At 45.1% G+C, this 25,705-nt stretch overlaps 1 protein-coding gene across 6 annotated transcripts in view; it reads right to left on the bottom strand.

Annotated features, from left to right (window-relative positions):
- vps13c (vacuolar protein sorting 13 homolog C) overlaps positions 1 to 25,705 on the bottom strand; it is a 69,456-nt gene that overhangs the window by 16,323 nt on the left and 27,428 nt on the right. For 4 of the 6 annotated variants that reach the window (XM_059357243.1, XM_059357242.1, XM_059357244.1 and 1 more), the window contains 40 exons: positions 25,580 to 25,639; positions 25,202 to 25,355; positions 24,965 to 25,084; positions 24,585 to 24,688; positions 23,903 to 24,070; positions 23,271 to 23,575; positions 21,709 to 21,856; positions 20,105 to 20,243; positions 19,796 to 19,938; positions 19,432 to 19,598; positions 18,993 to 19,243; positions 17,297 to 17,526; positions 17,033 to 17,125; positions 15,862 to 16,095; positions 15,613 to 15,744; positions 15,365 to 15,454; positions 14,290 to 14,445; positions 13,710 to 13,974; positions 11,793 to 11,953; positions 11,592 to 11,713; positions 10,551 to 10,848; positions 9,680 to 10,069; positions 9,166 to 9,270; positions 8,845 to 9,000; positions 8,584 to 8,709; positions 8,349 to 8,482; positions 8,038 to 8,164; positions 7,689 to 7,924; positions 6,492 to 6,636; positions 6,264 to 6,404; positions 5,980 to 6,061; positions 5,464 to 5,533; positions 4,898 to 5,009; positions 4,690 to 4,803; positions 4,366 to 4,496; positions 4,141 to 4,222; positions 3,894 to 4,007; positions 1,879 to 1,954; positions 865 to 1,028; positions 716 to 761 (listed from right to left, as the gene is read on the bottom strand). In XM_059357243.1, coding sequence (XP_059213226.1) covers positions 716 to 761; positions 865 to 1,028; positions 1,879 to 1,954; positions 3,894 to 4,007; positions 4,141 to 4,222; positions 4,366 to 4,496; positions 4,690 to 4,803; positions 4,898 to 5,009; positions 5,464 to 5,533; positions 5,980 to 6,061; positions 6,264 to 6,404; positions 6,492 to 6,636; positions 7,689 to 7,924; positions 8,038 to 8,164; positions 8,349 to 8,482; positions 8,584 to 8,709; positions 8,845 to 9,000; positions 9,166 to 9,270; positions 9,680 to 10,069; positions 10,551 to 10,848; positions 11,592 to 11,713; positions 11,793 to 11,953; positions 13,710 to 13,974; positions 14,290 to 14,445; positions 15,365 to 15,454; positions 15,613 to 15,744; positions 15,862 to 16,095; positions 17,033 to 17,125; positions 17,297 to 17,526; positions 18,993 to 19,243; positions 19,432 to 19,598; positions 19,796 to 19,938; positions 20,105 to 20,243; positions 21,709 to 21,856; positions 23,271 to 23,575; positions 23,903 to 24,070; positions 24,585 to 24,688; positions 24,965 to 25,084; positions 25,202 to 25,355; positions 25,580 to 25,639 — 6,091 coding nt within the window. The remainder of the gene's footprint in view (positions 1 to 715; positions 762 to 864; positions 1,029 to 1,878; positions 1,955 to 3,893; positions 4,008 to 4,140; positions 4,223 to 4,365; positions 4,497 to 4,689; positions 4,804 to 4,897; positions 5,010 to 5,463; positions 5,534 to 5,979; positions 6,062 to 6,263; positions 6,405 to 6,491; positions 6,637 to 7,688; positions 7,925 to 8,037; positions 8,165 to 8,348; positions 8,483 to 8,583; positions 8,710 to 8,844; positions 9,001 to 9,165; positions 9,271 to 9,679; positions 10,070 to 10,550; positions 10,849 to 11,591; positions 11,714 to 11,792; positions 11,954 to 13,709; positions 13,975 to 14,289; positions 14,446 to 15,364; positions 15,455 to 15,612; positions 15,745 to 15,861; positions 16,096 to 17,032; positions 17,126 to 17,296; positions 17,527 to 18,992; positions 19,244 to 19,431; positions 19,599 to 19,795; positions 19,939 to 20,104; positions 20,244 to 21,708; positions 21,857 to 23,270; positions 23,576 to 23,902; positions 24,071 to 24,584; positions 24,689 to 24,964; positions 25,085 to 25,201; positions 25,356 to 25,579; positions 25,640 to 25,705) is intronic. The other 2 variants (XM_059357247.1, XM_059357248.1) reach the window with 1 other exon arrangement.

The following is a 25,705-nucleotide window of genomic DNA, read 5'->3' as shown; positions in this document are numbered from 1 at the left end:
GGTACTGCTCAAGAGAGGGAGTTCAAGTATTTCGGGGTCTTTTCTTAAGCAGTGAGGGTAGAACAGAGCGTGAGATTGACAGGCGGTTTGGTACAGCGTCAGCAGTGATGCAGGCGTTGTACCGGACCGTCGTGGTGAAGAAGGAGCTGAGCCTGAAGGCAAAGCTCTCAATTTACTGGTCCATCTATGTTCCAACCCTCACCTATGGCCACAAGCTTTGGGTAGTGACCGAAAGAACAAGCTCGCGGATACAAGCGGCTGAAATGAGTTTCCTCGGTAGGGTGGCTGGACTCAGCCTTAGAGATAGGGTGAGGAGCTCAGACATCCGGAGGGAGCTCTGAGTAGAGCCGCTGCTCCTTCACGTCTAAAGGAGCCAGCTGAGGTGGTTTGGGCATCTGGTAAGGATCCTCCCGGGCGCCTCCCGTTAGAGGTGTTCCGGACGCGTCCAACTGGTAGGAGGCCCCTGGGGAAGACCCAGAACACAGTGGAGGGATTATATCTCTAGCGTGGCATGGGAACGCCTCGGGGTCCCCCAGGAGGAGCTGGATGTTGTGGCTGGGCAGAGGGACGTCTGGAATGCCCTGCTTAGCCTGCTGCCCCCACAACCCGGCCCCGGATAAGTGGAGGACAATGGATGGATGGATGGATGGATGGATGGAGCTTCAGTTCTGTAGAAAGGTCAACATGAGGATGAGAACAAAAGAGGAATACTTACCCTCCACTGGTTTAGTGACGATACCGGTGACTCCGCCCATCACGCCCTGCAGAGACACAAAGACACTTCAGGTCAGCTGATCTCTGAGGTCACGTCAGCTGATCTCTGAGGTCAGGTCAGTGTCTGTCTTTGTGGTCATGTGATCTGACCTTCAACAGTCCTTTCCCTCCTTTAGCCAGACTCTCTCCAAAGTCTCTGGGCGGTCGGTTCATCTCCTCTCTGCGTTTCTGTTGGTACTCTTTGTCCATGGTGATGGCTGCCAGACCTTTCCCTACCGAGCCTGTGATCCTGGAAACCATACCTGCAGCGCCACCTGCAGGACAGCAGGAGGACACACTGCTGTCATTATGTCGGACTCATGAGGATACTTTGATTCAGTTAAAAATAGAAAATCTTTTTACTGCACACATTCTGATCTTTGCCTGCTGCCTTACCAATGTTATCCGTCAGCTCACTTCTTTATTAATCCAAACCTCAAGATTTTTACTTTTTAAAACTTTTAGTCATTAACCGTTGCTGACTCAGGAGACATCACTTAAACTAAAACAATCACCCCTAATCCAAAGATTCCCTCTGACCACCAGATATCTGAATAAAATATGTTCTGTGTCCTCACAAGTCTTTACTGACATGCCCACTTTATGTTCATAACCCACGAGTCTTTACTGACATGCCCATTTTATGTTGATAACAGTCAGTGTTTCTCCTGCAGTATCTGCAGTGTCATTGTGTCCTCTTGTGTGTGAGTCTTTGTGCATCCTGGGGTCCCTAAACAGTCTGTGAGCTGCTTAAATCGGGTCTGACTGGAACGCTGAGACTCTTGTGGATTCAATGAGCCCAATGTTCTTCATGTGTGATGATGTTAGTGAGTGAAACTTGAGCTCAGTGTATAAAATGAGCTGCTGTGACCTCTAGGATAATCAAAGCTTCATGAAACTTTACAACTACAAACTAGAAACCTAGAGCATTCAGAGGATGGATGGCTGACACACTAGATTCACTCTAAGGGGCTTTCTCAGCAGTTTACAGAATGTTAGGTCTCTGCTGTCTGAGAGTATTAAAATCTATTAAAATATTGGGAGAAGAAAACAAATCAACTCCTCTGTCGTTATTAATGTAAAATATCAGATTTGAAACACAAACAGAGAATCAGAGTTTCTTACCGACAGTGTGACCCAGCAGGCTGCGGACTCCGATCACAAAACCTTCAGCAAACTCCTCCGGACCCTGAACGGCCCCCTGATGAACATACAGCAGGCAGTTTGTCAAAGATGTCCTCACAGAGACCTGAACCAGGATCCACTCCAAGACCAATACATGTTCTGATGACACAACACCTTTTCAGGTTTTCTACACATAAACTCACCTTCAGATTGTTTTATGACACGTTATATTAACTATTATTAAATAAAGCAGAAGTTGTTTAACATACAGCAAATATCAGACATGCAGTGCATATTTAATCATTATTCTCTATATATTATTATCCTTTATTCTATTATACTTCAGCAATCTCCAGGCATGCAGGATATATTTAGGGCCTCGGGGCAATCGCACCGAGCACTGGTCCCATACAGCAATAGCTGTAGGGACCAGTGCTTGGGGCGAAGAAACAGTCGCGAAAAACTGCCCAAAACAGTCGCGAAAAACTGCCCAAAATTTTGCATTGAAATGAATGGGACGGCCGAAAGAAAATGAGCAAAAAAGAACATTAATTGAAGATTTTCAGACATCTACTTCTCCGGCATAATTTCACCTAGAGACTCCATTTAAACTTTAAAGAGTAGACACAAGTCTTGTGTATCGGTGTATTAATTTGCGTTTCGATAGGTCATATAGTTTTTTATCAATCCCTGTTCAATGACCATGATCATTTTTGGAGAAATTCTGAGATTATAATGGGTGTGTATTGCACGGAATGTTCGTGTCAGAGTGTGTGATGTCATCGCTCAGAGTGTAGAGGGAGAGGTAAAACTGTCAAAAAATACATTTTAAAACTGCACTCCAGGCCGCAAATTCCACTCTACAGAAATAATTTTTACATAGAAACGTAGGAAAATTTGTCTTCTCACTCACAATCCTCTGGTAAAGCTGTCAGAGTTATAGTTTGGGCGTAAGACACAGAGATGATCCACCAACACGCACCAACAGCCTCATTGGCTCCCATATTAAAAACCCAGGAAGATTTCTGAGCTGTCTGAGATTTAACAGTTTTTTTAGATCGCTCTAACAAAGCTATTTTTTTTTTTCTTCACAAAAAACATATGTAGACATTCAGGAAGAACTCAGGACGCTCAAAGTGAAGTCGGATCAATGATAGGTATTATGGTTTTGCCAAAAATGCTTTCTGTTCGAGGCCAGAAATTCCAGTCCAACTCTGGACCTCTGTCCACCGGCTGCTGTCACAGGTATCAGTTATTTCTGTTGATCGCTTTGCTCTGATTGCCTTTGATCTTTGATGTGATTACAGTTACAGATACACACACACACACATGCGCGTAAGCGCTCACACTCCTCACACATGCATACACATGCTTCAAACACGCGCGCGCGCACACACACACACGCACACACAGGTAACTTTATGTGATTTTAATTACACAGACAAACACACACACACACACACACACACACACACACACACACACACACACAGGTAACTTTATGCGATTTTCACTACACACACACACATTTTGAGGTTAAAGGGCATAGTTTGAAATCTCTGAAGAGTCTCACCGTAGTGTACACACACCGGCAGTAGCCCCCGTGGCCCTTTCAAAATTTCCCCAGAGGAAATTTTCTAGTTTATATACGTCATCTGTTTATTCACTTCATGATCTGCTTCATCACTGCTTCCCTCTGGTGGCTGTTGGTGGTACCATACAATAATGTGTCTCAGTTCAAACTGCAGATTAAAGTGTTAATGTGTCCTCTCGCTCTGTCTCACAGAGAGACGTTCTTTGGTGATAAAGTGATGTTAGAGGAAGTGGAGACGTGATGAACGTTTACTTCTGTCTGTTTATGAACGGACTGACGGAGCGAGTCGAGGTCAGCAGAGGAGACATGGAAACTAAACCTGAACCACCACAGGACAAACCTCCCTCTTTTTCCTCTTCTGCCGTTTACTGTCGCTGGGGAACCAGATGTGTGTTAGTGTGTGTGTGTGTGTGTGTGTCACCTGGAAAGGTTCATAGAAGAACGCCTCCACTCCCTCAGACAGACCTCGGATCAGTCCAAAAGGGTTTCCGAGGACGTCCAGACCCAGAACCAGAACATACATCTGCTTCAGGAACTGCAGCCAGAAACAACAACATGATTTGAAAATAGAACAGAAACACCAGAAGCATATTACAAGTTCAAATTTCCTTTAACCAAAATACAGCGCACAGACTGCTGCTGATAATGGTGTGTTGGTTAGAGGCTACCTGCTCGGTGTAGTGGCGGATCACCGCCCACATCAGCTTATCTCTGCGGTAGAACTGGTACTTCACCTCGAAGAAGGCCAGTCTGATAGAAACCAAAGAACCAAGAAGGAAACTTTTACTTTAACACACTATCCCTTTTCCTGTAGCTGCAGAGGTCGAAGCGAGCACAAAAGTATTTTTACGGCCCAGAATGCATCTCTCTACAACAACTAATCATTGTCTTACTTGAAGATGAGGTCATCGACATCGGTCAGCGTGGCTCCGATACTTTTCAGCAGCAGGTTGAAAGACTGCATGGCAGCCACCTCCTGAGCAGAGTCCTCCCCACTGGAGCCCAGAGACAGACTGAGATGGAGCTGAGATATAAACATAAAAACAGACTGAGATATAAACATAAAAACAGACTGAGATATAAATATAAAAACAGACTGAGATATAAACATAAAAACAGACTGAGATATAAATATAAAAACAGACTGAGATATAAATATAAAAAAGGACTGAGATATAAATATAAAAACATGTATCTGATATCTGATCTCTGGTCACCTTGATTGGGGAGATGTGGAAATGTTCGAAGAAGCTGAGTCCTGATGAGTCTGTGAGCGACGCCTCCATCAGCTCGGTCTGCAGCAGCTGCAGGTCTTTCTCTAACAGCTGGGACTGAAACACAAACACGCCTCTTATTAACTCTGTCTGTGTCTGGGAATCAAACCACCAACCTGCTGACCCGTCGATCCGCCGAGCCAACCCTCACCTTCTGTCTGTCTGCCTGGGGGTCAGCAGCAGGCGTGAACAGAGCCAAGACGGCACCAAGGAAACCCTGATCGATCTTCACCGCCATCTCCTGCACCAGAGCCATGAAGTACCTGAAGGAAACACAAAATTTTAAACTGGTTTACCTTCACTGTAAACTGGTTTACATTCACTTTAAATTGATTAACCTTCACTGCAAACTGGTTTACCTTCTCTGCAAACTGGTTCACCTTCACTGTAAACCGGTTTATCTTCACTTTAAACTGGTTTACCTTCACTGTAAACTGGTTTACCTTTACTGTAAACTGGTTTACCTTCACTGTAAACTGGTTTACCTTTACTGTAAACTGGTTTACCTTCACTGTAAACTAGTTTACCTTCACTGTAAATTGGTTAACCTTTACTGTAAACTGGTTTACCTTCACTGTAAACTGGTTTACCTTCACTTTAAACTGGTTCACTTTCACTGTAAACTGGCTTACCTTCACTGTAAACTGGTTTACCTTTACTGTAAACTGGTTTACCTTTACTGTAAACTGGTTTCACGTTGAACTGGTTGTTACTCACTTGAACTGCATGACGCTGCTGTGCTGGTTGAACCTAGTGATGATGGACACATCGATGAACGGCTTCGGCTCTGTGAAGGTGGAGCTTAGAGTTAAACAGTTGAACTGTCTCGCAGGTCGGCTGCTCTACGCTGCACGCTGTCCGGCTTCGACAGGTGATCAGTGCTCATATGGGAGTTACCCTCAGATAACGCAGGCATCCCGGGCAGAACTGTTAACGTTACTACTGCAGGTCGCCCAGTGAGTGAGAGCTAAATAACCTCAATAACTACTGTTAGCTTTGTTTGCTCTGTTAGCCCTGTTGCTGTTAGCGCTCCCTGTATATCCTCATCCCTTCGTGATCAGCTGATCTGTGGTCAGCGCCACATGAGCACCGATCTCCCGCTGGAGCCGGCGCCGTCGTGTGTACAGCTACAGCTCAGCCTTCATGTCTGAATGTATTCAGTATTCAAGTTCAGCACATTTACAGGTTACCATCAAAGGAGACCTTCACAGGTGACCTTTACTGGTGACCCACCTGAGTCCAGAGCGATAGACTTCGGAGGTGGAACAGGATGGAAGACAATTGGGAAGATGGCACCTGGCAGCTGGTTATCCACCTGCACACAGAGAAAACGTCACACAATGGTGTATAAAGGTGTATGTGTGTTTAGGTGTGTGTGGTCAGGTGTGTGCAGGTGTGTGTGTATTCAGGTGTGTAGTGCGCAGGTGTGTTTGTATTCAGGTGTGTTTGTGCGGGTGTGTAGTGTGCAGGTGTGTGTGTTTAGGTGTGTGCAGGTGTGTGTGTTCAGGTGTGTGTACCTGCAGCCAGTGCAGCTGTGCCCTTAGACTGCGTTGGTGCTGCGACTGTTTGAACTCCACCTGGATCCCAGACAGGAAGTTCCTCCTCACCGGGCAGGAAATGGGCTGACGCATCATCATGGTGGCTCCACTGAGGTTCACCTGAAAACAGTGACATCACACGCTGTGACATCACACGCTGTGACACAGCTTATTGGACGACTGATAATAACTAATAAAGATTCTGACCTCCAGGTTGGTCTCCAGTCGGACCCAACCGCCCTCCGTCTTTCCGCTCTGCTGACTCTGGAATGTTTTCTCCAGCAGAATGATGTTCTTCTGACTGAAAGGCTTCCAGCGATTCTTTGGCTTCATCTCCCAGACCACACCTGAGCTGTGGGACAGACACACAGACACACCTGAGCTGACTCAGGTCTTGGTCTACGAATACGTTAAAAATGTATAAATTTAGTGACAAGTTTACCTAGTGACGTGTTTACCTGGTGACGTGTTTACCTGAGGGATGTTCCATCAACGTAGCTAAATAAACCGCGGCTTCTATGAAAAAACCTGGTTAGCAATAACTACAGCAGCAAGCAATGATGAAACTGAGACATTAAATAATAATTGGCAACTACATAATCAGCTACTCTTTGACGTTTTCTTTTACAGGATGTCGGCTCAATCTGCAAGCGTCATATGATTATGATAACTGAAAAACCAAAAACTCTATATGGAGACAAAAAGATAAAAATGTAATAATTAAATTGGAGATTAAAAAAAATAGAGAATTATGTAAGTATACATTTTATCAGAGCAGCAGCAGAAGGTCGATTTAATGAAGGTTTTTTTTTGTCTTAACAGCTAGAACAAAATTAATGAATAAGGGGCTACTGAAAAACTTTTGCACACTTTTCTTAAATTATACATGTTGAGCTTTCAAATAAAGGGGTTCACTCCAAAACAAAAGTTGCATGAATTAAAAAACGGATTACCTTCAGTAGGTGTGAGAAAAATGGTCTAAACCAGACTGTAACATAAAAAAACTGATCTAAAGTCTAAACTTTCTGCACCAACATGGCCAAAGTTACGCACACACAAAAAGAAACGTGATGGAACTGTATTTTTGGGTTTTGATTCTGCCCATCAGAAATTATTTGACACAAAGCTAAAGTTAGCTTGTCAGTTAGTCTGCCCCGAAGCAGGTTAGTTCGGCGGTATAAGTTACCGTGGTTACTGAGCGGCTTTTGATGGAACGCATCTCTCACTTAAATTAGTGAGACTTATCAAAATAAGCCAGGCTTTTCCTTAGTCCACCTTGATGGAACACCCCTCTGGTGACATGTTTACCTGGTGATGTGTTTAAGTGGTGACATGTTTACCTGGTGATGTGTTTACGTGGTGACATGTTTACCTGGTGACGTGTTAACCTGGTGACATGTTTACCTGGTGATTCCTACGTAGGCGATCTCCTGCCGGCTGCCGTTATTGATCAGAGACAGTCCGAGGTTTTGCAGCGACACCTTCACTTCCTGTTCGAACTGTTCGAGCTCCTCGGCCTGCCGAGCCTTCGTCACCACGGCGACGTCCTCTGTGAACAGCAGCACACGCTGGCGTCCGTCCAGGAAGGTCACCCAGTGGACCTGAGACAGGCTGTCATAGGAGAACTGTCCCACGTCGTCCTGTGGAGACAGACGGGAAGCTTGGTCATGTGACCTATGACCTCTAGGGTCATGTGGCCTCTGACCTCTGGGATCGTGTGACAGCAGTGTGCGTCTGTGGTGATGTGTCAGACCTTCAGCAGGTCCAGCTCTCCGCAGTGCTCCATGCAGCTCCAGCTGAGCGTCCGGACGCCAGCCGGGTCATCCCAGGCAAACCGCCGAGCCTCGCCGGGTTTCAGCTCATGAACCGTCTCCGAGCCGCTGAGGGAGGAAAAGAGACACCGTCAATCAAACATCTCAGATAAGTTTTCAGGTTCCAGCTTCAGTTGCTGTTTATTAACTGGAAAATGTTTTATCACAGCGTTGCCCTTTACAGCAACTGTTCCTCTAATTTCATAGCTGTTGCTGTCTGTGGGCATCCTGCTGATGAGTGTTGACCTCTGACCTCTGTCTGTAGCTGATAGTGACCCAGGGCGTGTGGTTGAGCAGCAGGGCCGGAGCGGCTCCTTCGTAGTAATCGCTGAAGCTGATGACCGTCGACAGGTCGGAGATGTTGACTTCCACGATGATCCCGCCGCACTACAAACACACAGTGATGTTAGAAAATGAGCTGCTGTGATTGGTCCAGCAGGAGCACAGAGTAAACAAGCTGCTGTGATTGGTCCAGCAGGAACACTGACCATGTCGAGGCTCAGCAGGGTGCCGTTGTCCTGCCGGTTAAAGAAGAAGAACTTGGAGGTGGCTTCAGATCCAACCACGCGGACACACAACTTCCCTGAACCGTTCTCTGGCCACAGAGGGAGGCACTGCAACACAACAACAACAACAACGTGTCTTACACCGCTGCTACGCTGATGATACGCTGATATTTATGTTTGAGCTCACAGCCTCGTGTCTCGTTCTGCCTTGCTGAAATCTCTACATGATGAAAGAAGGTTCACCTCGGTGGAGGAGATGTAGTGCCACCTGGTGGAGGTCTGACTCGTGACTTCTCCCACCTCCAGCTCGTACGACGACTTGTTCACCAGAGTGTAGAAAGGACTCATGGTGATGATCCTGGTCAGGTTAAAACTGCTCATCTGGATACTGACGCCCACCTGGACACACAAACACAAAGTCTGAAAACAAGACTGAGGAAGAAAACCCAGTTTGACGGTCGGTCTGAAAGAAATGTTTGGGATGTTTTTGCTCACTGTGGACAGTTAATGTTAGACAGCAGGGAAACAGTTAATAGGAAATGACTGAGTGAGGCTTTAAGTTACCAGGAAGTCCATGCTGCTGGCGGGACAGCGAACGCAGCCGTAACTTCCCACAGTGTCCAGAGAAAAACCGTCAGACCAAGAGCTGGTGGAGACACACAGCTGGAGCTGCAACACACACAACAACACAACAAACAAGATTACACACCTCACTGACTGTGGCAAACTGTACAAATACATTTAATGCTTTAAATTTAAAATTAAATTGTCAGGAGTTCTGTTAATATAAACATTCTGAAATTGATGCAGCAACATTTCGGCAGAGTGAATATTCTGGGAGTCACGGTGTTCCGTAGCGTTCTGTGCTTGGACCAGTTTTATTCTGATGACTTATATCTATCGATCAAGATGAAACCGATCAGCTACCTGAACTTCATGACGTCCTAAAGATATAAAAACCTGATCCGCAGTTTCAAAATGTTGAAATCTAAAAAACTAAAATTAAATACAAAGTCAGACTGTAAAGCTCGTTTGAGGCTGAACAAATCAGATTCAGACCAGATGTTGGGACTCTTACCTTGCTCTTGCTGAAGAGGTTCTTCTTCCTGAAGGAGAACAGGATGATGTCTCGGTAGTCGGCGGGATGTTTGACACTGACGTCCTCTGCTCTGTACTGCAGCACTCGAGACGTCTTGTTGATGATCCAGTACGGACTGAAGAGCGACAGAAGTAGGCGGCTCTTTGTTTTGGTCACGTGAACGCTCAGATCCACCGTCATATTCGTGTCCGAGTCGCAGGTGAGACACACGGGGAAGAACTCGGCCATTTCCTGTTCAATACGAACGTGTCCGTGCCAGTCACGGCCCTGATACCTCATCAGCACCAGCGACATGATCTCCCCCGAAACTCGAGCGTTCAGCATGTCCGACGTGCTGCCTTCCTGAAGCTCATACGAGTCAGCCGAGCTCTGAAGAGAAAAGACCAGACCAGATCAGAGCAGTTCAGGTCAGTTCAGACCAGATCAGACCGGTTCAGACCATTACAGAACAGTTCAGACCAGATCAGACAAGTTTAGACAAGTTCAGACAAGTTCAGATCGGTTCAGAACGATACAGAGCAGTTCAAGGTTTAGACCGGATCAGGTGGGCTCAGACTGGTACAGACTAGTTCAGACTAGTTCAGACTGGTACAGACCAGTTCAGACCAGATCAGACCAGATCAGACCAGCTCAGACCAAATCAGATCAGTTGAGACCAGATCAGATCAGTTGAGACCAGATCAGATCGGTACAGAGCAGTTGAGACCAGATCAGATCAGTTCAGACCAGTTTAGAGCGGTTCAAACCGGTTCAGATCCGTTCAGACCACTTCAGATCAGTTAAGACCAGATCAGATCAGTTCAGAATGGTTCAGAATGATTCAGACTGGTACAGACCGGTACAGACGTACCTCCATCATGTAGCGGATGGTGTAGGGCAGCAGGTTACGCAGTGTGGCCACAGGGTGGAGGTGGATGATGTACGCCGGGTCCCATTCATCCTCTCCGTGACTGGAGATGTGTCGCAGGTCGTCTGGGACGGCGAGCGTGCTGACCATCAGTGGCAGCAGACTGCTGTCCGCCGACGGACACTGCAACACCGAGCGCACCTCCAAGCTGCGGTGCACCTGCTCCTTCCACGCCACGCAGGTGGATGACGGACCGTACTGACCCTCCAGGCAACCCGCCGGGCGCAAAAACAGCTGACATCTGGAGGATAAAGGCAAACTGTCAGCATGCAACTCTGCAACAGGAACTCTGCCTGAACAAACTATTGTAAGAGAATTGTCTGATCAGTAATCTGATCCTTCTTCAGGAGCTGTGTCTGATGGCTGCTGGTGCAGCATTAATACATCAGTCTGAAGCTAAATAAAGAGATTTATCTGTGATTTAATGTGAATAAACAGATCTATAGGATGCTGAAATAACTACAACATGATGCTGATGTGGAAAAAGTCTGAATTCATGCTTTCTCATGTCTGTCTGTGAAACAGTGGAGCTTGAATAAATCAGATTTCAGTGCTGACAGACTTTCATGACACAGAAAAATGTTAATTTTCATAATTTTTGTCACATGGTGCAAATTTTGCATCTTCTTACGTCTTTGCATTGACTTTGTATGTAATGTTAACATGTGAAAGAATCTGCCTGGTATGAACTGAGCCTCCACACTGTGACATCACATCCTTTGTCTTATACAGTCTATGATCTGGACATGGAGTTTGGATTTCAGAATATTTTGCAGTCGCCTCCAAATCAGTTTTTCTGTTAGATCATTCAGTTATTCTTGCCATTACGCAGGAACATTTCTAAGTGAAGCTGGCATCAAATATAGGCGCTTTTTTGTTTTTCTCGTGTGTGTAAACTAAACAAGAATCTTTCTGACTAAAATCTGAATGTCTAAAGTATAGAAATCACTCTAACTCGTGTGTAAGGAGGCACAGTGATGTAACCTGTATGTTTCCAAGGCGATGTGAAACTCTCTCTCAGGTTCGGCCTGTCCGACACTCTGCAGGCTCCTGGACGTCGGGCAGTATTTCAGGACGGTGAACGGCACCGAGAAGTGATTCTTTATCTGAAAACACAAAAAGTGAAAGCTGTTCAGAGCGTCTGAGGACCGTGTGCTGAGGTTTCTGAGCGTTCGTGGTTCCGACCTGCAGCGGCGAGCGGACAGTGATGACCTTGTTGCCATCTGCGGCGTCGACCTGCAGCAGAACAGAAACCGCCTCCTGCAGCATCGGACCGCGGATGTTGTAGAGACGGCGACCCGGTTTGTCTACAGCGATGTTGGCGATTTCACTGTACCCGGAGGGAACTGCGGAGACACAGCAGCCATCTTTATTCACACATCCTTTCAATCAAACAGTTTGACCAAATGCTCTCTGAGTCACTGTTCAGAGCCCTGCAGGGTCCATCGTCTCACTCAGAGACACTTGGACATGTGACAGCAGGAGCAGGTAGCATGAAGCCTGCTACAAATAAAAGCCAAGGCTGACACTTTGTGTTACTGTCTGTTCCTAGATAAACGTTGGCACACATTGGCCCTCATTTATCAAACGAGCATACGACAGAAAGTGAGCGTAAAGTGGGCGTAAGATGATTTCTACGCCAGCCTCGGCATTTATCAATGTGGACGTGAGCGGAGGGTACTTTCGGATCTCAGGCTGCTCTCAGCTCGTGTTGCAGGTTTGAGTCAGCGTGAAGTCCACACGTCTGAGTCAGAGAATCGATCTTAGACTATAGTATCGATGCCTGGAGCTGATAAAACTCTGTGGTGTTTTGATTTTTAGTGGTGACAAACCAGAGCATGTTTAAACTACATAATTTATCATTAAAACATAATCCAAAAATAAATACACCCTGCGATCGTGAGATTCTTTAAACAGAATACCAGCCGAGGATATTAAATGTCTCTTAAAAGTTTTTTTTTTTTTTTTTTTTTTTAAGATATTTTTTTGGGCCATTTTTGGGCTTTATTGACAGAGACAGAGTGAAAGGGGAGAGAGAGGGGAAGACATGCGGGAAAGGGCTCCGAATCGGATTCGAACCCAGGCCACACGCTTATGAGGACAATGCCTCTATGGTACGCGCTCTACCAGGTGTGCCACCAGGACGCCCCTAAAATTTCTCTTAAATGTTAAATCTTCTGCTGTTTACTGTTATCCAGCTCCGACACTGGTGCATCATCGACTCCTTCACCACCGGTGGTGCCCGGATAGAAACATTTCCAGTCAGCGCTGCCACATGCTCCTCGACTAGGACATCATTCTTAGTAAATGTAAAGAGGTGAATAATATATCTCCATCATAATAATGGCAATATTCGGATATTGCATAGATTATTAGGCTTTATATATCATGATGTATAAATTAATTACTCGAACCTCGCCGGGAGTTGAATGGTCCTCTGCTACTCTGCTGACAGCACCACTGATTTCCTTCCTTTTCTCTTTTTATGCTGCCAAACAAAACCAGTTTGTTGTGTTGCAGCTGTTGGACGTCAGCGTTTCACTTTCTGCCTCTGAGAAATTCCTCTTCTTTTGGATTAAAACCTATTTTAAAACATTGTTTACCTCCTTCAACCAAAAAGCTGTGGAAACTTTAAGTCTGTGCTCCAAATGTAAAAAATTCAGTAAACTTGTTTGAGTTTATAACTATAAGAACTTTTATTTCATAAACCTCTGTCGCTGCGTATTTCTGTAATATGTCTATTGCCCCTATTGTTAATTGTAACGGTGCATTTTCCTAATAAAGCGACTTCAGGGGGTAAAAAAATCCTCTTTTTGGCCATATTGCACCCTTCGGTGTCGTGAACTTTGGAAGCGAGCCTTCTGAATCTGGTACATATTATATATATATATATATTAGGTCGTGACATTTAAATAACGCTCGTTTCGAGCTGCCACATCTATCAACAGCCAATCATTCTCACGTTGTGATTGGACAGATACGATCGTTTGATAAATCACACGTGAACCCTGTCGTAAGACGAAATATACACTCAGATCTGCGCTGGTTTCTACGCTCGTTTGATAAATGAGGGCCAGTGTGAGCGTAATGAGGCGTTCTGACCGATGGTGAGGTTGAACAGACAGCTCTCCTGACGCTGCAGAGCCGACAGGTTGCCTCGTGACGACGGTTCGAACGCCGAGTGCTCCAGGTCCATGCTCTGATCAACCGACAGCTCGTGGAGTTTTCCCTGCCCAGGAGAACCCACCGGCCTCAGGTTGGCGCTGTGCTGCACAATGAGAGGAATCCCCAGAGAGTTCCTGATGGTGAAGGGCGCCTTCTCCTTCAGAGAGCAATCAAAGGTGGAGGCGGTGCCCTCTGAGAACGCCTGATCAAAACACAGCAATGACAAGTTAGTAAATCTGATCGATAACTATTGTCTGGCTTCCATTCACTGACTGAATGTATTAAACAGTTAGCCTTCATAAAAATGTTTTTATGGCTTATTTCAACAACAGTGTCTGTCTTTTGTTCTCCACCAGAACCAACAGAACCAAGCTTCTGTTGTTTATGAATGATTTATAAAATATTTCAGAGCAGGGCCTCAGAGATAGCGGCCTTTCAACTACAGAAGCCTCTCGACCTTTAACTTCAGACTTCCATACCTTGGCGAGGTTATAGAAGATGTTATGACGAGTCGTACCTTGGCGAGGTTCTGCAGGACGTTGAGGCTGCACTGTGAGACGGTGACGTTCATGGTGTCTTTGGAGCAGATGTTGACGGCCGTACGTGGTTCAGGCAGAATGACAAAGTCGTCTCCATGGACAGGACTCTTGTCCTGGACCGGATTGTTCTTCATCTGAAGGAACAACAACAGAAGGCTCCTCAGTCGAGTTCAGCAGGACATGAACGCAGCATCTAAGGTGGACTCATAAACTCCCCGTCTCTCATCCAGCAGGTCCTTATTATAAAATTAATCTGAGCAGGTTGAGTTGAAGTCAGATGTGGTTGGTCATTTTAAATCACCTTGCTGCTTGTACAGAAAACAAAACAAAGAAGGTGTCTTGCCAAAATTATACTTTTATGATGTTACTAGTGCCGAAGTTGTGCCTCAACCAATTCTTTAAAAAAGAAAAACACAAGAAGCAATCAGCAGCTGGTTTGTTTGACCTCTGGCAGGATACCAGAGGTTAGAGAGAAGCCACTACACTCTGAAATAAGACCAAGGGGGACACTGCAGAACTTTTTTTTCTGGGGAAAATGGAAAGTAAAGAATAGTTGTTTTTCAATGGTTTACACCAGAGATGGGCAACTTAAATGCTGGAGGGGGCCACAATTTTTCATGGACACTACCACAGGGCCACATAAAGGACCCTACACTTGACCAGATATGATGAAACTGCAATTTTGAATATGTTTACAGTGCAGTAACTTAACATATCTCATGCACAACTGCATGTATAACAGTATAAATAGGAATACAAAAGGTTTGAAGCAAATACAAAATAACCACTTACTGTGATTTCTTTTTTTTTCAGTGCAAGAACAGCAGACCAACATTAATTGCAAGAAGTAATTTTGTGTATTTTTACACTGCACTTTTAAGATTTCATGCTCAAATGCATGTAGTTGGACTGAGGGCCACTTCAAGTGAGGGTGCGGGCCGTATGTGGCCCCTGGGCCTCCAGTAGCCCGTCCCTGGTTTACAGTGCCAGACACACTGTTAATGTATATTAAATCGTAGAGGTAAATGTATCCTGTAGAAACAGCAGATTCACCTCAAGCTCCAGGTTCCATCTGCGCTTGCCGCCGTCCACTCGTTCGATCAGCGGCTCCCACACAGCGTGAACCTCATTAAAGTAGTTCACCTGCAGACACACAACAGGTGTCAACATCCCCCTTAAGACATGACGTTTGATTCTTCAGCAGCTGCGTCACTTCAGGATCATAAACTTCACAATAAGACAAATTTCAGGTGTTTCTGACACAGTCCCCAGTTTATCCAGCAGACAGATTCGTTTAGTACCTCCAGCGTCATGTCGGCTCTCAGCTGCAGCAGAGACGACCAGTTTCTGGCCGATCCGTTGAAGGAAGACTCGGCCAGCAACAGAGGGACGGTCCGATGACCCAAACCAGACTCCAGAGTGACCTGGACCACCTGAGGGGGGACAGCACCTCGTCAACATGGTAAATGGTAAATGGACCTGCACTTCACATGAAACACAATGTGAAGTTTCACCATTAAATCTTGTCTGGAGAAGCTAAGACGTCGTACCTTGACCTCTGCAGTGAAGCTCTCGCCATCGTTGCGTCCGTCCTGCTCCGTGAAGCTCTCGGTCACCTCTGTGGCCTGGTCCACTCCCAGGAACCAGTAGTTACAGTCATAGATGTTTCTGACCGACCAGAGGTCGCCGACGTCCACCTGCGATTCCTGACTCTGCTCGTCACGCTTCTTGGCCGTCATGCCGTCTGTTATCGTCTTCACCGTATTGAGGATGAACGGAGAGATCTGACGGAGAGAAACACGATGATGACTTCCCTGATAAAAAAACTAGGGCCGGGACTTTAACGCGTTAATTAAGATTAATTAATTACACAAAAATTAACGCGTTAAAAAAATTTATACATTTTAATCACACTTATTTTTGCACCGCGGAACGTTTCTCACTGGATGAGTTTCAGGCGGACCGATTATACTGGAACACCAACTAGCGTTCATGAGTTCAGACAACAACAAACCACAGTGAACATGAAGGAAGAAGCTGATGAGAGCGCTTTGGTTGGCCCCGTGGATGATGGGACAATTTGTGACAAGAAATTAGATTTTTTTAAACCAGCTGTTGGTAAATCAACAAAGTCTGTTATGGCCTCTGAAGCAACAGAGAGATGTTTTCTAATAGTCAGGGTTTCCAATGTTCTGAATGTACTTGAAAGTAGTGTGTTTTACTTAAAAAACCAAAGTATTATAGTTTACAGAAGGTCTACCTACCTATAGGCTACCTGAATTTCTGAAATGTACTATATTTCTAAATATGCTATTGCTACACTTAATGGCAAAAATTGCACTGGTCTTACTTACTTACTTACTTAAACTTATGTATTCAGTCATTATTCCATGGTATACTAAAAATCCATGTGAAAAAATTACTTCTCACTGTTCTCAGGTCAAATATTTATATGCGATTAAAATGTGATTAATTTTCGATGAATTAATTACGAAGCTTCTACTTAATTAGATTAATTCTTTTAATCGAGTCCCAGCCCTAAAAAAAACTGATCCGCATGAGAAACACACGAAAATCTGGATTGAAAGATTAACTGTGAAATGAGATGAAAATTCAGTCTGAATTCTGATTTAACTTGTGGTGTCTTAAAATATGAACTAGGAGTCAGACACTCTTCATTTATCCAAAGAACACAAGAGAGATCAAAAGAATTTATCGTACCTTGACAATGACCTCCTCGACCGTCACGCAGCCGCTCAGCGGTTGGTTCGGACGGGTCTTTGTTTCCAGGGCGACGGAGCAGGGTCTCAACACCTGTTGGACAGATTCAGAGTAAGCGTCAGGTTTGTTCTTGAGAGACTCGGGGCAGAATGTGCAGTTAACTGATGTGTTTTTTTGTTCCAGGTAGAATTGGAGGGGCAGCATTTTGAATCATTTGATGAGAATAAAAGAGGATCACAGGATCTAAGCGTGGTGTGATCTTACGGTGGTGACGGCCGTGTCCCCGTGGTCCCGGATGAAGGGGCAGGCGAGGACTTTGAGCTCCCTCAGGTTGGCTCTCATGTTCTGGGTCCCGTCCTGCTCGGCCTGCAGGGTGAAGTCACACTGAAAGGAGGTGACTAGGGCGGGGGCGTCGGCCTTCATCAGGCTGGCCACGAACACCACCTCCGGGTCCACCACCACCGCTCGCAGGCGAGTCCTGAGCGCTGCGGCTGCTACGGGCAAAGTTTATTGATTCAAGATTAATAAGAATAAAATATATTGACGTATATATACGTTTTGGTTTATCGCTTCTGATAACAGTGCCATCCACAATCTGATAAATTACATTTAAGAAATCAGTGACAGGACCAAACCGAAGGTTGTTTCAGTTCACCAACAGTTAGAAATTAATCATATGTTTCATTATTCTGGAAAAAAGGCCTCTTTCTGTGCATTATTACTCTCATTTCTTCACTTCTTCACAAAACGGATGTTAGTCTTCAGTCGATAGAATATCACTGGTCAGTCTTCATTCACCAGGAGTTTTTGGATATTTCATTATTAATGATGTGATTTCATAGCCTGGCTAACGCCAGACTAATCACAAATGAGATTAGTCTGGACACCAGTAATTCATTTCTCCGTAGAGGAGGCGTGGTTTACGATCCTCCAGAGCCGTTTATTGGGCGCTACGAATGTCTATCAAAAGCGTTTGTAGGTAGCTCTTAGCCAATCGTATCAGTTATACCAGATGACGTATGTAGAGCGACAGAAATTTATGTTTACATAGCCAGACTAGCCCATCTCTACTTTGAGATTAAAATGCTCAATTCTGCTTCTGCAACGTTTTTCTGCAGCATGTTCTGACTCTGGCCGCTCACAGTCTACCAGCAGTGTTGGTGTGTGTGTTTGTGTGTGTGTGTGTGTGTGTGTGTGTGTGTGTGTGTGTGTGTGTGTGTGTGTGTGTGTGTGTGTGTGTGAGAGAGTGTTGCTTGCTGCTTTGCTTCTCCAGTTCTCGCTTTCTGCAAGATTATTTATTTTTATGCCTTATTCCCCCTCATGTCATTCAGTCACACACATCCACTGATTTTATGGCCAATAGACGAGCTGCTGTGGGTCTCTGGGCGGCTCCGCTGTCCCCCGGCTCGTAGCGAGATCAGGGCGTTACAGCAGTGAGCGGTAGCGGGGCTAGTTGGTAGATTAGGCTTTGGCCAAATCCTGTCGGAAGCAAGGCTAAAACATCCTTTTTCGTGGTGAAACAGGAGTGTAAAGTCAAACGTTGTTCTTCTTTTAAAATAAACTTTTGATCTAAACTATTTAAAACGCCGTCTACAGCTAGATCCAAAGAGAGTTTCGCGTCTGCTGCAGCCATGTTGGATCCATAAGAAAACTACAAAACTACAAGCTTCCATTTGTAGAGTAGTTTGTCATCGTCGTGCCGTCCCTCCCCTTTCTGAGATTGGATCCCTAAAACAGGGCTAAGAAACAGCCGTAGTTGCCAGATTGTGATGCAGTTCGAAATGAAATCAAGCGCAAGGCAGTATGGGTATACCCAGGCTAGTGATTTCAATAAATTCTGAACCATTGTTTAGCCTGAGTGTGTGAAGTCTAGACGTTGTTTTTATAGTAAATATATCATTTATCTGCTGTCTTCAGTTTAGTATTAACTACATTTGACCGTTAGGTCTGTTGGTCTCACCCGTCTTGGTGTCCACTCGCGACTCGGCAGTCTGTCTCAGAGGCAGTCTGTCACCGGGCGCGGGGGCGGCGGTCTGAGGGCTCTGAGGCAGAGCCTGCAAGAAGAAATCTGCCACGGCCATTAGGAACTCCACGCTGGCACAGAGGTAGAGTTTCTGCAGGACGGCCACCACCTCGCGCTCCATGGCGCTCTGTCGATACGTCACGTCGATCATCGCCTCAGGGCTCTGCTCGTCTCTGCGACCAACCATCCTGCAAGCGAGTTCAGAGGAGTTAACGCCGTCGATATGAAGTCATCAATATGATTTAATATGATCAGTTTTTACTCATTAAACAGCAGAGATGATGTTTCCTGCCTGCTTTAGTTTTTTTAATCTCATCAGAATCACCAGCAGAGATAAAGTGGTTACAAGAGAAACCAGCGGTAATGTGACCGTTACCGTGACGTCACCCTCTCCACGCCTGTCCTCAGGTCATCCAGCGTGCAGGCGCCGAGGATGGTTGTCACCTCTACACTGCCGCCGCTCAGAACCTTCCCCGAAGTCTTCAGCAGGTGGAGAGCAAACTCCCCCAACCGGAGAGAGTCCTGGTGCTGCAGAACTGAGGACTGCAACACACACACACACACACACACACACACACACACACACACACACACACACACACACACACACACACACACACACACACACACACACACACACACACACACACACACACACACACACACACACACACACACACAGGGTCAAGACAGACACACACACACAGATAGGGTCAACACAGACACAGACACACACACACCTGTGTGGGCTGGTGGCGGTACAGGACCAGTCCCAGAGACTCGATGTTGAAATTGAACTTGAGGTTCTCGACATCGTCCTCCTCCTCCTCCTCCTCGGCGCCGCTGGCAGATGTTTTCCCGACAGAACCTGTACTCACCAGAACTGATCAGAAACAAAAACAGATCAGAAGCTTCAGGAACACTTCTTAAAAAATTACATTTATCAGTAAAAATAAACCTAACCTAACATAACATAATATAATATAATATAATATAATATAATATAATATAATATAATATAATATAATATAATATAATATAACAGAGACCTGTCTGGGGGTCTCCGGCTATTCGGAGCTGCAGACCAGCTTCCTGTCTCGGGGCCGGGGGTTCTGGACTGCCGGCCTCTCCCAGATTCTCCGCCAGGATCCTCAGCAGCACCTTCAAGTCGTCCTGACTCAGCTTCACCTGCAGACACAAACAGCCGATGAGCTGCTGAGTCAGCTGACAGGAGGGATGATGTCATCGTTTGACATTTAAATTCAAATGAAGCTCAGAATGTCTGTCGTCATATTAATGAAATATCTTTAAACTAAATCCTCATTTCAACAAAGTGATTCATCAGATAAAATGAATTTGTTTTTTACCAGAAGTATTTAATGAATATAACAGCTTCCAGTTCAGTTGATACAGATTAATGAAAAGCTAAATGCCAAAAAGTATGGAAGCAGAATATTTGGTTAGATAAAAATGCAATTTACTGTCCATCATAACATTATTTTCATTAATTTTAACACGTTCAGTGTTAAATACTTCAGAGATGCAGGCCGGTCCAGACATCATAAACCACAGCACAGGAGGAGACGAGGAGGGGAAAAGGTACGTGGACACTACAGGAGACCAACAAACTGAACAAACTGAACCTGTGGAGGTGTACTCTTTAACACTACAGGACAAACTGAACCTGTGGAGGTGTACTCTTTAACACTACAGGACAAACTGAACCTGTGGAGGTGTACTCTTTAACACTACAGGACAAACTGAACCTGTGGAGGTGTACTCTTTAACACTACAGGACAAACTGTACCTTTGGGGGTGAACATGACAACTGGTTAGAAAAACAAAAATGTGGAGTTAGAAACAGTGTCAAAAGGCAAACATTTAGGGGGAAACCCTGATGGACTGGTGCTGCCAAAAACATCACTCAGCAATGTCTCAAATAAAAGCAGAACAATACTAGCAAAACAGCAGAGAAAACCCATGCAGTGATCTGGTTTCAAAAACTTTTGACTTGTGTTGTGTTGCTGCTTATTGTGAATCTAGTGTCTCAGCCATCCATCCTCTGAATGCTCCAGGTCTCTAGTTTGTGGTTGTAAAGTTTCATGAGGCTGTGATTATCCTAGAGGTCACAGCAGCTCATTTTATACACTGAGCTCAAGTTTCACTCACTAACATCATCACACATGAAGAACATTGGGCTCATTGAATCCACAAGAGTCTCAGTTTTCCAGTCAGACCCGATTTATGCAGCTCACAGACTGTTTAGGGACCCCAGGATGCACAAAGACTCACACACAAGAGGACACAATGACATTTACTGCAATAGAAACACTGACTGTTATCAGCATAAAGAGGGCATGTCAGCAAAGAGGAGACTCGTGGGTTACCAACATAAAGTGGGCATGTCAGTAAAGAGACTCGTGGGGACATACAAAATCCAATTTCATCATAACTCTGGAGGTATGAGGTCAACCTAAAAACTGACATGTCAGTTGTTTTCTGAAAGTGAGCGTCTGTGGACTGTTACTCAGCCTGATGCCAACAAGATATGGTGACCTGATAACTCGCTCATCTACTTGCTGTAATGTTGCAGCTGCAGCCTCTGAGAGACGGCCGAGCGTCTGAAGAGGTTCAGTGGTTTGAAGTGACCTACCTTCATGGGCTTCAGATCTCCATCAATCTCCACCGGAACCATCTTCTTGTACCAGGAAGCTGCAAGGTTTCTCTTGATGTTCAGGTTCAGGTTTACTGGTTCCAGCAGCTCGGTGCTGGGTTGACTTGAGGCCGGGTCCATACAGGTCCTGATAGGAAACAATAGAATTGTTATACATGATTTATTTATTACTGACAGTCTGTCTGCAGAGAATCAGTGTGTTTTGCTACATAAGAATGTTTCAATATTCAAATAAAAGCACAAAGTACAGTTTGTGCAGGGGCAGAAGAAAAGAAGCGACTGAATAATACTATTATTATTATTATGACACATGTTCACCAGCAGGTGGGGCCATTGACAAGGCAAGGTCATTTTGGCTTGTAACTCAAGCAAACTATATCCCACATTAAAACTTACATGTTCACGTTCCCCGAGTTCAGCTGAAGTTTGTTACATAGGCCACGCTCATTTCCACCTAAAAATGTTTTTCTGTGAAATCGTGAATAAAACTCTATTTTCTTTTTCAAACTCCTTCAAATCTGCACGATATGTAGAACATAGAATCTGATCTACCTCATGACTAAACAGTGTAAAAATAATTTTGATAATCCAAAGAATGCCCAAGTTATAGAGTAATTACTTCCTGTCAGCTGTAGTAAAAACAGGAAGTGGTGCGAATCTTGGCAACAATTACTCAGATTAACACAAAACTTGGCTCAGTTTGGCACAGTCCACTGAGGTTCTGTGTGGTGCCGATCCGTCACCAGGTGGACCTGGAGGCACCTGGGCATGCATACCCGACCAGGCCACCGTCGATAAGAGCATGTGTTGCACCCTTGCAATGATGACTTAAAGTCTTCTCTCTTGGCAACTTTATTTACTTAAAAGCTCGGTTCTTTTACAGGAGCATGTTGCAGACAACAGGTACGAAGATCTTCTACGATTCACAAGACAGCGCACTCTAGCGTTTTCTTTAGACATTTTTTTCAAAGATCATCTACTGAGGTGTAACAGTCCACTCTAACATTTTCTGCAAAGATCATCAATTAAAGGAACTGTGCCACAACAAAACAAACGAAAAACGACAGCCACTTTATGTCCAGCCTATAGTACATGCATTTTTTCAGGGTGCAATACATGGTTGTGTGCAAGCTATGACCCTAAAACCAAAGTATTATAGTTTACAGAAGGTCTACCTACCTAAAGGCTACCTGAATTTCTGAAATGTACTATATTTCTAAATATGCTACTGCTACACTTAATGGCAAAAATTGCACTGGTCTTACTTACTTACTTACTTAAACTCATGTATTCAGTCATTATTCAATGGTATACTAAAAACCCATGTGAAAAAATTACTTGTCACTGTTCTCAGGTCAAATATTTATATGCGATTAAAATGCGATTAATTTTGATTAATTAATTACAAAGCCTCTAATTAATTAGATACAATTTTTTAATCGAGTCCCGGCCCTAGTTATTATTATTATTATTATTATTATTATTATTATTGTTATACTGAAGTTTGTTTGTGACCTCTGGGGCAGATCTTTGAATCTGACCTGGACAGTTTGAGCTGCGTTAGCTGGATGTCCATGTTGTCGATGACGGCGGGCAGCGGGCGTTCATCGACCGGCAGCAGTGAGAAGCTGTTTCCCACCGTGATCAGACCCAGGTCCATCACAAGTGCATCATGGGAGGTGGAGGACTGGGGGATGATGATGAGTGGAGCTTTCAGCTTGATGTCTACAGACAGACGGAAACTCTTCTGGGCGAAGTCTCGAACACTGGATGCTGCCTTCTCCGCCGCCTGAGCCGTCGCGGCGCTCAGAGCTTCTTTAGCCATCTGGAAGTTATTGGTGAAGTTCTGATTGAAACAAAGAAACAGAATCTCGTTCAGTCAAAGGGATTTCAGATCTCAGAGCAAAGTACAGTGGTGCTAAGACACCAGATCAGACTGCAGAAACCAGAAATCGACCGTGTGTTGTTTCCATTGACTCGGATTCATGTTTTAAGAAGCAGGGTTTCTGACACATCAATAAAAGCTAATATCTCTAGCAGCAAAGAATATAAAGCCTAATGTACATGAACATCTACACTGTCATTGAACTCTTAGAAACATTTGTAAAGACAAACTGACAGAAAAGATCCTAAAACATCTGTCCATGTCTCCACCCATCCCTGTGAGACCCACCAGCAGGGACATGACGAACTTGTGCAGGTAGACCACCTGGATGCAGCCCACGTTCAGCTTCACTCTGCCGTCAGTCTTCGACGTGTCAGCATATCCGGCGCCCTCGGTGGCGTTCGGAGTCAGACTCATGGTGAAGCTGAACACCTCATCACCCACGATGGAGATCGCCTGGAAAACAGAAACACCAGGGGTATCAGGTAGTCCTGCAGAGTCCAGGGTAGTCTGGGGGAGTCCAGGCTAGTCTGAGGGAGTTCAGGCTAGTCTGAGGAGGTCCAGAAAGAGTCCAGGGTGGTCTGAGAGAGTGCAGGGTAGTCTGAGGGAGTCAAGGGTAGTCTGAGGGAGCCATGAGTAGTCTGAAAGAGTCCAGGGTGGTCTGAGAGAGTGCAGGGTAGTCTGAGGGAGTCCAGGGTAGTCTGAGAGAGTGAAGGGTAGTCTGAGGGAGTCCAGGGTAGTCTGAGAGAGTGCAGGGTAGTCTGAGGGAGTCCAGGGTAGTCTAAGAGAGTTGAAGGGTAGCCTGAAGGAGTCCAGGGTAGTCTGAGGGAGTCCAGGGTAGTCTGAGAGAGTGCAGGGTAGACTGAGTGAGTCCAGAGTAGTCTGAGAGAGTCTAGAGGGAGTCCAGCGTAGTCTGACGAGGTCCAGGGCAGTCTGAGGGAGTCCAGGGTAGTGTGAGAGAGTCACTGACCTTTTTGTGGATGCTTTTGGGATCCACGTTGAGGACGATGAAGTCTCTGAGGCGGGCTGAGATCTGAGTCTGTGGTCCTTGCATCAGCAGAGAGCCGTTAATACCTGAAGGACACACACATCAGAGTCCAGCTCGGTTAGTCCAGAGTCCGGTTCCGTTAGGTCAGGTGTTTGGTCGCCTGCTGACCGTTGTGTTTACTAAAGCTTAAAATATCTGATTTATTATTATTTCAGTGTATATTTATGTGTTGTGTCAGTCCTGTAACCAGTTAATTAAGATAATAAGCCAGGAAATTTAAAAACATGAGTAAACATGACTTTTTATGTTTATTGAAAAACATCAATAATGCTTGTTTGTTTGGCCGCAGAGTGAAATTGTACCTTGGATCTTGATATCGGCCATGTTGCAGCTCTGGTCGCACACCAGGACGTTAAAGGCTCCCAGTGACATCATCACCTTCAGGTCGATGATGTCACTTTTGGCAGGTGACATCAAGGCAGCTGAAAGGAAACAAAACAACAAATTAAAAACATAGAGTTTAACTGTGTGTGTGTGTGTGTGTGTGTGTGTGTGTGTGTGTGTGTGTGTGTGTGTGTGAGTGTGTGAGTGGAACTGACTGGACTTGGTGGACGGCGTTTTGTCCTCTGTCTTTGGTCTGATGTCTCTCTCTGGAGACGCAGCCCTGTCAGAGGATAGTGCCGCCGACAGGAAGTTGATGGCTGACAGCAGAGCCTCGGTGTGCAGCATGAGGTCGAGAGAGGTGAACATCACCTGGAGAGAGAGAGAGAGTAATCTATTTCTTTACCTGACAAGTGTGTTTACCTGCACAGAGGACGCTGTTCTTCAGTTTGTTTGAACACCACATTATTTTTCAGTCTCTTCTAAAGTCAGAAAAACTTTTCTGAACATTCGTTCTGATTATCGAGTTGATGAGATCATTTAAATTTAATCAGTTTTGAGTCTCTGAACAGTTAAAAGAGATCAGTCTGTCTCACGTTGATCATCTGTTCCGTGTTCTTGTAGACTGTGGAGAAGTTCGGTCCCGAGGGGTCCGCCTGCAGAAACACAAACAGAAGCTTTGAGGTGAGCTCTGACAGGTGGTAGGACTGACAGGTGATCAG

Source organism: Centropristis striata, chromosome 2 (assembly GCF_030273125.1).
Source record: "Centropristis striata isolate RG_2023a ecotype Rhode Island chromosome 2, C.striata_1.0, whole genome shotgun sequence".
Lineage (NCBI taxonomy): Eukaryota > Metazoa > Chordata > Actinopteri > Perciformes > Serranidae > Centropristis > Centropristis striata.
Note: the sequence above shows the minus strand (reverse complement) of the source record. Positions and strands in the feature narration are given on the sequence as shown.